The 12,191-nt window shown below is 37.7% G+C and overlaps 1 protein-coding gene across 4 annotated transcripts in view; it reads left to right on the forward strand.

The window, feature by feature from the left end:
• The window catches only part of LOC112043789 (E3 ubiquitin-protein ligase HECW2), a 137,250-nt gene that overhangs the window by 60,225 nt on the left and 64,834 nt on the right, over nt 1-12,191 (forward strand). For 2 of the 4 annotated variants that reach the window (XM_024079367.2, XM_024079393.2), the window contains 4 exons: nt 656-841; nt 1,632-1,757; nt 3,420-3,512; nt 4,708-4,868. In XM_024079367.2, coding sequence (XP_023935135.2) covers nt 656-841; nt 1,632-1,757; nt 3,420-3,512; nt 4,708-4,868 — 566 coding nt within the window. Of the gene's footprint in view, nt 1-655; nt 842-1,631; nt 1,758-3,403; nt 3,513-4,707; nt 4,869-12,191 lie in introns of those variants that run through there. The other 2 variants (XM_024079385.2, XM_052881801.1) reach the window with 2 other exon arrangements.

Raw genomic sequence — 12,191 nt, forward strand, 5'->3', positions numbered from 1 at the left:
AACCAGCCTAAATATCGCTCTCTGTCTCGTTGTATTGGCTCGAAAGAGAGAGAGAGAGAGATTGGCTCGATATTTCCGAGATAATGGAACTTGGTAACTTGCCGAGCTGAATTGCTGGCTTGGTAAGGCTGAGTTTGTTAGACCTTGTTCTTACTATAGGTAAGTACGGTAGTCAATTATGGAGTTTTGACTATGGTAGCTTTGGAATGTAGTCGTTTTCAAGCAGCAAAATCCAGACTCTTAACCGTCATCGGCATAATGTGTAAATTTATGTCTAAGTCGCAAGTCACCTTAAAAAACACCGTTAAAGATCAAACTTTGAAGGTCTCTAACGAAGTTAAAGAATCTGGCAACTGAATACATACGTGATTCCTCAAGGTATCCCTTAGGAAATATCAAAAAAAATACGTTACAGACTTGGACAATTGAGAACCTTCCAAATAAGCGAGTGTTCGACTGCGCAGGGGATGATGAAAGAACGAAGCGAGCGAACGAGCGGCAGGCTCAAATTCCATTTATTTAATTGACGGCAAGTATTGCCGCTAGCTTCTGTCGCTCAACTCTGTCATCATGATACCCCGCACCTCTGTATTACGTAGGCGAGCACTCACTTGAGAGTCGTGCTTACTAGTTTTTGACCAAAAGTTTCCTCTAGGAAGCGTCGTCTTTGTACAACTGCAACTCGACCCTGAAGCACATGATATCCAAGATACGGCGCGACACGGCCTCCTTCGAGCGCTACCAGCACAACCGCGACCTGGTGGCGCTCGTCAACATGTTCAGCGAGACTGAGCGGGAACTGCCCCTGGGGTGGGACTCCAAGCTGGACAGAAATGGAAAGGTGAGGAAAACCCAACATTTGTTATGACGTCGAGTAGAATAAATTAATAATTCAACAAAACTGTTTTATAGAAACTTAATTTTTAACTTTTCTCTTATATCCGTGTCAGCAATTTCTTTACTGCGAGGGACTACCACAGAATATAGAAAACCTATCCATGGGAACAACCGCCATGTTTGATTTTGAATGACGTCACTTAGCAATCAACAATGATTTAGCAAGGACACATACTAAACGTGTATATGCAAAATTTCAACTGAATCGTTTAGACATTAGAGGCTATTATTTTAAAATAACGAAAAAATTGCCATTTAAAAGCTTGTAGAAAACTATACCTTCATTCCAAGTGCGTAAACTTAGCATAGAAACCACAGAAAATAAAGAAAAAGAAACTGTAGTGTCGCGTGGTGTCCAATAGAGTTTCTTTGTGGTTCACCTAATACGTCCCACGACGTTCATCGACCCGCGACTGCTGCGCATTTTTCTCAAATTCCAAAAAAAATTACAAATCTAGCCAAAGAAAAGTTTGTAAAACTTTGTATCTTCATCCAAAGTGTGTAAACTTAGCCTCGAAAGTAGTAAAAAGAAAATGTAGTTTCGCGTCGTGTCCAACAGCGTTTCTTTGTGGATCCCCTGATACGTCGCACGACGTTCATCGACCCGCGACTGTTTTGCATTTTGTTCAAATTCCAAAAAATCTAGCCAAATAAATGCTTGCATCTTCATCCAAAGTGTGTAAACTTAGCGTTAAAAGTAGTAAAAAGGAACTGTAGTGTCGCGTATCCAACAGCGTTTCTTTGTGGACCACGTGATGCGTCGCACGACGTTCATCGACCCGCGGCTGCCGCGCGCGCCGCAGGCCGGCCCCTTCTCGCCGCTGCTGCCTCCGCGGAGACGGCCCATAATGCCCGACCAGGTCGAGACTAGCACGAGCTTTTGTGGAGCTTCCTAGCGCTGCATATCTGTTTACAGTGGTGTAACTATAAAGTTGTACAGCGCTCGGCAAACATCTTGAACAAAAAGCGGCGTAGTGGGGGAAAGTTCGCGCAGATACACGATTTAAGACAATGGACAAGGCGGACTGATTTACAAATAGCAGGCGCGCGCGCGCTCTGTATTACCCCGCGTTCCCTTTGTCCTACCAAAGAGACCGACAAATCGACTTCTGCGCATTTATATGGATTGTTTGCCGATTATTTATTTTGATTTTTGCCGAGAGTTATAATGCTGGTAAAATGTCCTTGAGCCTAGAGATCGTGAGCTCAGAAGTAATCTAACGTATAAAAATTACTATAGGACGATTTTTTTCGAGGCAAAGAATTTGCCACTGGTCTAAGAAATATAGTTACACCACTGTTTGTTTGACATATTGTTTTGCATCTTGTGCTATCCTGGTGTTATAGAATCGGGCATTATTTTGCGAAACTAAATGAATATGAACTGCAATTTAGTTCAGCCACACTCATCACGATAACGCGAATATTTGGGTTATCGCGATATGTGTAGTGTGTACCCAAAAAATCGCGGATATGAAGCAATTTGGGAAAGCATAGGTTCTAAATAATTGCTTTTTGAATTCATTTCATTCAAATTTGAGTTTGAATTACATAGCAGAAGTTCGCTATAGGCAGTGAATGACAAATTTGATATTTATCGCGCACTTATTTCTAGAGTCAATATCTCCTAAATATTCTCAGCCGTTAGTATAACAAATAAATTTGTTATTCATTGTTAATTTTATTTGCTAGATATTTTATGTGGAAGCATGTTTATATTGTTTGTCCGCACCTTGTTTTAATCTTTCTAGAGGTACTTTTTGTGGTATAATTGTTTTTACATGCACGATCGTTTTATTGGCATATTATAGTCTATTATTTAGTAACCTTTTTTTTATTCTTTACAAGTTAGCCCTTGACTACAATCTCACCTGATGGTAAGTGATTATGCGATCTAAGATGGAAGCTGGCTAAATTGTTAAGAGGAGGATGTAAATCCACACCCCTTTCGGTTTCTATACGGCATCGTAATGGAACGCTAAATCGCTATCTATATATCTTTATATATATCTATAATTGTTGCTCTTTGGTAGTTCTATGTTCTATTGTTTTATTTGATTTTGCAACTGGACGATATAAGGTATGGTAAAAATGTCATTAGTACGATATTGAAGTGGCTATTATAAAGGATTTGTTTGCTTGCAACAAGGGTTTATAAGTTATAGAATAAAGTAAATTCGAATATTGTATTTTAAGTGAAAAATTTGTTCGCCAAATGACAACAATGTTATTGCTATATGTGAATTGCTTTACGTTATGAGTTGATACTTACTGTTACCTACCGCACAACTATATCCTCGCCCGCGCAATACAAGGGTGCGGGCTAAAACAACAGAGGGGAAAGAGGAGTAAAGAGGGAAGAGGGGAGAGGAGGAAGGCAGGAAGCAATCTTTCGCCCACTTCTCTCGCTCCCCATGAAACCACCGCGCCCTTGTATTACGCAGGCGAGGACGCAGTGATGTCTATTGAGGCAGCGATGTATAAGTCGTGTGCCATGTAAATGAAGGGAATGTTTGGTGCAGGCGCCGACTCCGCCGCCGCGACCGCCGGTGCTAACGTCGGACATGTATCCACATCACATGCAACACGACATACCTGTTGCCTATAATGATAAGGTGAGACAATTAAACCTATATACTGTTTTGGTATGTTTTCCTGGTAATATTTCATGGAACACAGCTGCTGTTATGTGGGAAACCAATGTCTGTATCAAAGTATAATATCACTCCCTAAGAACGCCAAAAATATACTCGTCTACGTTTAATAATCTCGTTCTCGTCTAAAATTTATACTAAATACTTGGTTCGCCCTGAAGACGATGGATTAATTTGCAATTTTCATAAAAGGTCCCAGCGGGGCTATTATTATACCTAACTGAGCAATTTGTTATGTTGCAACTTGCAAGCTTACTAGTTAGTTGATGCGGACTATAGCATGTTGTTGAGACATACGCGCAAGAACTCTTTGTTTTCTAGATTTCTTTTTTGGAAACGCGTCATATCATCCATGTTTCCAACAGGTCTAGGATTGTAATGGGAGACATACATTTTCGACCAATAGCAGCGAAATCGAAAACGTCTCTCTACGAGTTAACTCATTGCGCGAATACTAAGATCCAATCTTAATATCCCCGCACACGGAAGCCATACTACAACTATTAACGCCGCCAACTAAAGATAGAAGTAGCGTTTTGTAGCGTGTGGACCGGTGTCACCGGCGATTTCTAATAGAATGTATTAAAACTACAGGACACCTGCTACACTGGTTGTGGTGTGACTCCCCTGTGCGGGACTTTGTATTTGTCAAAGGAAAAAGCCATCCCCGGCCCAGACCTACACTAACCACCCGGCAGTTTACTCATATCTAAAAAAATCTTGATAATTCTACTTTAATAATGATATAATTACTTTATCAAAAAAGTTTGCTACAACGTTTTAAGATATTTTTTATTCATCTATAACTTGTCCACAACGGGGACAAGCTATAAAATCGTTGACCATACAGACTAAGTTTTTTAAAGACTTATGATTGATTTGTTTATTAAGCTTGTTGATTACAGAAAAAAATAATTCAGCTTCAAATTTTGAACAATTTGCCTTAGAAGAGTGATAAAAAAAAGTTTTTCTTTAAGAAACATACTTTTACTAAGCCAATTATTTAACTAGGTACATATACATCATATTATACATCGTATTATCATCTCTGGGTTCAATTGGCCAGCGTTGTATGTGCCGATGGCCATTCCCCTTTCCGCTTAATCTGAACATTTGCTTCTACATTCGCATATATAATATTGGTGTTATGACGCAGGTGGTGGCGTTCCTCCGTCAGCCGAACATCCTGTCGATACTCAAGGAGCGCTGCGGCGGCTGCGGCGCGACGCTGCGCGACAAGGTGAACGCGGTGCGCGTGGAGGGCGCGTCCGCACTCATGCGCTACCAGAACGACGTGCAGCTTACGTGCATGCTGAGGTTAGTGCCTGTACAACCCTTAGACTAATTACAAAAGGACTTGTATCGTATCGCACAATTCACGAACAAAATCGTATCACGTTTATTAAGGAGGACCTCCTTAATAAACGACGATTTAAAAAAAATATTGTTTGTGTCCTTATACTACACATAACTATATAAATTATACACACGTATAATTTTCACACGCATTAATACAGCTTTGACAAAGACATCGTTTAGTCGTGGTTCAGTCTGTTACACGGAGTATTCGATTACTTGATTGATGTTTTGCTGTTCCACTAAAGAATAGATTTTTTAGATATTGTTTTATTACAAATTAAATATAAATAACTTATGTTAGAAATACATACAAATGGAACGTAACTTCAAATTTTAGTGAACTAGAAGTTTTTAACCGTTTTTTACACTATTAAACTAAACAAAAAGGCACTTTCACTTTCAACAAAAACTATTAAAACGATGAAACGTCAGTTCTTTAGAGTTTTTATTATAAACGCGTTAGATCTTTGATCATAAATTTTGACAGAGGGGTAATGTCTAGCGAAGCAGGTCCTTATGTAATTAGTCTGAGGTATAACACTATAAATAAAATGTCGACTCCTACATGTATACAATTGATTAAGAATCTCAAAAAAACAAATGTGACTTTCAGGTTAGATGCATTTTAGACAGCGCCATCTATTTTGTGTGTCGTGAACTAATGGAACCTAATAACGCCATCTTTTGTCTGCTAACAAAATAGTGCCATCTAAATGACGAAGATGGCGCTAGTAGTAAATAAATACTACCTATAAATAATATACGTTTCCATGAAAAACCACCAATGGCGCGGCTATGTTGGTGCTTATCTTTAGCAAATGAAACCTAAGAATTAGTAATTTTAATCGCGCATAGTCTACCTTAATATGTACAATAACATCGTTTTTTCTGTAAGGAGGCAATTGAACCCTATTATTATTATTTCTACTCATGGACAACAGTTGAGAATGCTGTGCTGAAAAGGTCCTGGGTTTGATTATGAGCTCGAACAAAATTTAGGACAACTTATATTACATACATATATTACATATACATAGCTACAGAGCAGAACGTTACCACAGTAAAGATATTACAAGCAGTATAATAACTCGGCCGTATTTTTGAAATAAATACCTACAGCCGCGCGGTACGTAAACATGTCATAGGGCTGCCCGCATGCAGCAATTTAATTACATTTGCTAACTTTGTGTTTCCACTTAGTTTTGTGATTGTAAATAAACTTTTTTTATATAAACAAATAAAATACTTTGTAAATTGTAGTAAAATGGGAAGTGATAAATAAAAATGCGTGTTTTTTGATTGGTTGATTTAATTAAGGCTGATACTACGTCAATGATCTTGAAGGATTGGTCGTATTCTTAAACATATTTATTTCGGTGATGCCATCTAGGTATTACCTCCACACTACGTGAACAAATAAAAAAAAAGATAAATACCTTCATGAAATTGTAGTGATTTAAAATAGATAATGAAACAATGAACAAACGCACTAATTGTCCCTACGATACGATAGTTCCCCTAGATTTCTCTAGGATGCCATTATCAGATCCTGACATAAAAAAAAATGGGACTAACCTGAAAGAATATTCATCCAAACAAAAAAGAAACGGTTTACAAATGACGGAAATATCGCTGTAAATACGATACGATTCTTTTTGGAAGTCGGTTAAAATTCTTGTCACCAATGCCAAGCTGAGCAAAAGTTTTATGAGCTTGCACATTAAAGTGCATAAAATCCGCCATTTTGATTTTTTAAGAACTAAGTTACCCAGTGACACTCGGCCTATCTAGACGAGTCTAATGACATATCATTTATCAGTATGTGTGCTTGGCAAATTTGTTCGTAACACTCCCGAAGGTCGGCGCGGTCCGGGAGGGGGGTAACGATGCCCAGCGCGTACGACTTCACACCCGCGCAGTCCTTTCCTCCCGTCGCCCGCATACAACAACAAGTCATAACATTCAAACACATACTCCTCCTTTGGGCTTCGCCGCAGTCGGGTAACAAAACACAAATGATCCGAGCACAGTCACACAATACATTGTACAAGCAGTCGAGGTTTTAATACAAGCTTATCGTACCTACTGTATCGTGATTCATGAACCGCGTATAGCTACATATTTCAATCGTGTCAATCACTTTCCTTTACTCTATTCACTTTATTTACTAATCCAGATACCTACCTTTATTCTGGAGATAAAAGGAAATACCTTATCCATTAAAAAATACAAGATTATGTACCTACCTACTAATAAGTAAATTTATTTTAAAGTTAACCTTTCAGAGTTTCCAGGTAACTTAAAAAAAGTTATCTCTGGATGGGATAATTTTGAATTCATGCATCCAAAAACGGCACAGTATTTCCTACTGGTCATAATTAAAAAAATCTAATACTATTAATACACTTTACTCTGTTAATACACCGTGCGTTCGTTCGTCACCGCGGCACAGTCGCGACTGTCTTCACCCTACGATCACCCCATGTTCAAGGAGCGTAGGTATAGCTCGCGTTTCGACCTCTAGTATGAAGTCCAACTACTGGTTGTAATATCTTTTCTGTGACGTTACTCTTCTTCGGTAATCAAGTAAAAAACGGTTACAATTTAATTAGAATTGACGCAAAAGATTGATACTAAGGAATTTTCCCATAGGAATAATGTGCAAGCTAGATCCGGCGCCGAGGATAATTATTGCAAATACAATGCACTGTGATGTCGTTCTGTTGCATTGTTTGTTGCTAGTTTTTTGTGCTATGTACGTTAATAATTTATGTTTATGTTTAGCTCTTAAGGTTGCTGTCCACTGAATAATATACAATACATATAAAACACTGTCACTATCACTTTAAACGGTGTTTTGGCAATAACAATTATTAACAAATTATCAAAATAATTTTAAACTTCTCATATGATTTTATGCCTATATCTGAGCGTGAGGGATAGAAAAGTAGCTTTTCTATGATAGTCTTGTAATTGACAAAGTCCACATTTACACAATCATAGCTACGATAAAAATCTAAGGGTAGATAAAACTGACATTTTTTTTCATACCTTTATCAATATTGTCTGTCAGTTACCAAGTTGCGAGTTTATGTGTGACCTTATATATTTTGGTAGAAAGTATCCTACAGGGTTTCTTATCTTTGTTCCATACCGGATACCCGCTTTTTTTTTGTACCTAAAAGCATTGGCTAGCCTGGGGCGCGCTTGCATAGGAGATGTATATTCACTCTAGGCTTACTTTATAATTTTCCAGGTTATAATTATATGCTTCACTGATCTAGTGGAAAGACAACCTTATACTTCTATTCTAGTATAATTACAGCTTGAAGTCTTGGATGGATCTTTCGTAGTCCTTACCAAGTTGACTCGTTATTCGGATCCGGTATTGGGTTGTTTTATTTTTAAATACCATTCAAGACTTTTCTATACGATTTTTGCTCAACGGTTTTGATCAACTTGATTCATGATTGGACCTTAACAACATATTTTTTGTACTTTGACTATTTTTATTTTATTATGTTGCTCTCGTAAATCAACTAGATGTTACTAATAAAGAAGCTTTTCTTTCTTCGCATATTACAAGGTATATCGGTTTTATGCGGTATTAAATAGTAAATCAAATATTTAATAGATATTCAAAGTTGTTTAACAATAGAAAATCGTAAGAAATGAATTGTCATAAAAATTTAAGAACATAAAGTATACGGATTAGGATTGAATATAAATTATAGTGCTTTATATACTTTTGAAAGGTATTATATCTAATACAGGTCTTGAGAACTATATTTGGTTGAAAAGTCGAACTAATCTCTTTGTTTGTTTGTTAATGTGTCTAAATAGATACTCGCTAATCATACTAATTAATAATAATAATCATACAAATATTATGAGTACCAAAGTGAGTTTGTTTGTTTGTTATCTCTTTCCGGCTTAACCGCTGATCTTTACAAAATTGGGTCGAAAGATGGATTGCATCCTGGAGACGGATATAGGATACTTTAATCCCTTCACGCGTGGTCTTTAAAATAACCTAAATTTACAAGAAAAAGTCGTGAGCGTAGCTAGTTTTAAGCGACTTTTAAAAATACGAGATTCTATTAAAAAAATTATATTGTTTAGTAATAATGAAAATATTGTGATTTATCACAACGGACATAATAATGTCACCAATATAAATTAAATCTTTGATAATTATTAAGCCACTTGTGCCAGATTTGACAGGGAGATACTAGATGGATAACAATCTCAGCATTTATGAGCGTCAAATCTCACTCGAGATTTGTGTAGTAGCCAAACGTGATGGGCGAGCAAAGAAACACATTTCCCTATTTAGGTATTTTATAAGTTAACGGAGTAGTGTACCGTCAACGGTGTTTGTTATCTTGCGAATCGTCTTTACGAGTGTATTCAGAGCAGGGCCTGCAAGTTGCAATCTTATATCTTTACTGACTTTCCCGTAAGCTACGATAAAAGCTGGACGTATGGAGGTCGCGTGCAGTGCAGCATAATATGTTTAAATATAGATTTTTACAATACGTTTTGTTGGACTATTCCTCCTAATAACCTCGCTGCGAAAAGTGCCACGTGTGTGGAGTTGTAGAAGACATCAATCGGGTTGCAAAGACCTGAAGCGCTGGTCGAAACCGCGCTGCTTGGAAGTCCTTAAGCATATATCCAGCAGTGCAAGTCCATGATCATACTTTTTGCGTTTCACGGCCAGTTAGCATTTATATATACTTAAAATCGTAGACAAACGTAACCTTTATCGAAATGATAAAGGTTACGTTTGTCCACGATTTTACCTTACAGTCATTTGAGATTTGCTCCGTTAGGGCACCCTTGCCTGGAAGGTTTATACCTGTACTTATCAATAAATATCGAAAGGCAAAGAAAAAGATCAATTGAATATATGTTTAGATATTACTTGTACCATACCCTGAAAGAAAATGGATGCAGCATCAAAGGTTTATATGTATACACAAGTATTCTGGAGGGATTGTCAAAACTTATAGACCTGAACGTCCACAGAATACAAAATAGTACAAGTACTTGATTGAGATTAAACCATTCTACAGTTGCCAAAAATACTCACAATCTGAAAACGCCCAAAATGGGATGAGCTAGCTCACATTTCCATCACGTATAATATAAGCTATTTCGTGTTTGACCCATATATCGAAATATCTAAAAATACATCGCCTTTCCGTTTAATAATCCGTTGGTTTGGTAACGCGTGGACTACTTACTCATTTTAAGGTTATGAAATAGTTACAGTAATAGATCGCTTGTGCAATTGGACCTAAGATGTTCACGCCTGGATCTTTACGTATACAGGATGGGAATATTACTCTTGAGTTCCGAAATGTAGAGGGAATATTGTTAGTCTGTCTCATTGCTTCAATATACGTCTGCAGCTTGGGCGATTTTTGAGCAATATTTCGCAGTGCATGCAAGTCACATGTCTCCTATGGTCCGGAAGTGTCGCCCTGCGTTCATCATAAGACAAATGCAATACTTGAAGTATTGTCTACATCAGCGTTTCCCAACCTTTTTCAGCCACAGACCCCTAGGAAATCAAGCACAGTTTTCATGGACCCTCTTAATAAAATAAGCAGTGTCCCGGTTATAGCCCAAGCACCGTGGGTACTAAGTGCAACAAACTTCTTAGAAGAAATTTCATGAGTGGAATAAAGTTGTTCAATACTTTAAATATTGCTTCACCTGTAGGTAGTGTGCGAAGGCAGGGGAAAACAAAATAAAAAAAACATATGGAAGCAAGTTTGCATCATTTCTAATATCTGTGTTAGTTAGTCTCTCATCTGAAAAGAAAAGAAACTGCTCGCTTTAAGTAAGCGTAGCGATAACGAGATATTAGCATTTATGTATGGTCCAGAGATGACACCGCGGACCCGCAGGGGTCCGCGGACCACAGGTTGGGAAACGATGGTCTACATCAAAAATATATACATGTGGATAATAACTACTTGAATGTAATTTTAATCTCATAGAAATACATATCCAGTGGCTACTCTATAAGGATACAACAGACGTTTTAAATCAGCAAAAACAAACAATACATTAAGTTGTCAACAATATCTTAATATTTAACGTGATTTGTTAATATAATAGCTTCGTTAGTGAACTGATAATATAAATGACAATCTCATTTTTGTTGACAATATTTTTCGCAATCAGTTTATTTATACAAAAAGCCAACATCTCGAAAAGATAACGCTTTATGAAGGTTCGGTGGGAAATTATAGTTAGGTATCGTAGAGACACGGCGTTTTGTAAAACGCTTCTCCTGGACTTAGAAAATGTTAAAAAGTTTTCATTTGTTATCAACCCATATTCGGCTCACTGCTGAGCTCGAGTCTCCTCTCAGAATGAGAGGGGTTAGGCCAATAGTCCACCACGCTGGCCCAATGCGGATTGGCAGACTTAACACACGCAGACAATTAAGAAAATTCTCTGGTGTGCAGGTTTCCTCACGATGTTTTCCTTCATTAATTTCTTAAAATGCACATAACTGAAAAGTTGGAGGTGCATGCCCCGGACCGGATTCGAACCCACACCCTCCGGAATCGGAGGCAGAGATCATATCCACTGGGCTATCACGACTCTTAAAAAGTTTTAATCATATACAATTATACAAGTAATACGAGTACAAAAAAGTAAACCAAATAAGTCCCAATAAACGTCGAGGACAGAACTAGATCGTCATAAAATATGTTTTTCAATAACAACGGATTTGAATTAATGTTTGTGAGATATTGTATCGACCTCTCTACATATTTTGTTACGGCTAAAATATTTTACGAGTTCCTTTGAACCGTTGATGTTTTAGTTCCACGAATTTAGGATTATCTATAGTTTGTAGTAGTCACCAACATATTTATGGGGGCATGCGACCTATTGCCGCATTGAACTTTTTGAATCCTACGAATTCGAATTTATAAATGCGAAAGTTTGTATGATGTTTGTTATTCTTTAACGCCGCAACTACGCAATCGATTTGGCTCAAATTTAAAACGAAGATGAGCAATACCCTGTATTAACACATAGGCTACTTTTACCTGGAAAACTTTAACCTGGAAAGTCCATAGTTCCCGCGGGTTTATGAAAATCTGAAATCCACGCGGAGTCGATTCGCGAAGTCGCGGGCGTCCGCTAGTATGTACCTACTTAATAATGGCCAATGGAAAGTTGTGCTTTTAACACATAATATCTAATTCTATAGCACGCTCTACAGCAGACCGGATGGATGGTTTGACGGAT

This window comes from Bicyclus anynana, chromosome 5 (assembly GCF_947172395.1).
Source record: "Bicyclus anynana chromosome 5, ilBicAnyn1.1, whole genome shotgun sequence".
NCBI lineage: Eukaryota > Metazoa > Arthropoda > Insecta > Lepidoptera > Nymphalidae > Bicyclus > Bicyclus anynana.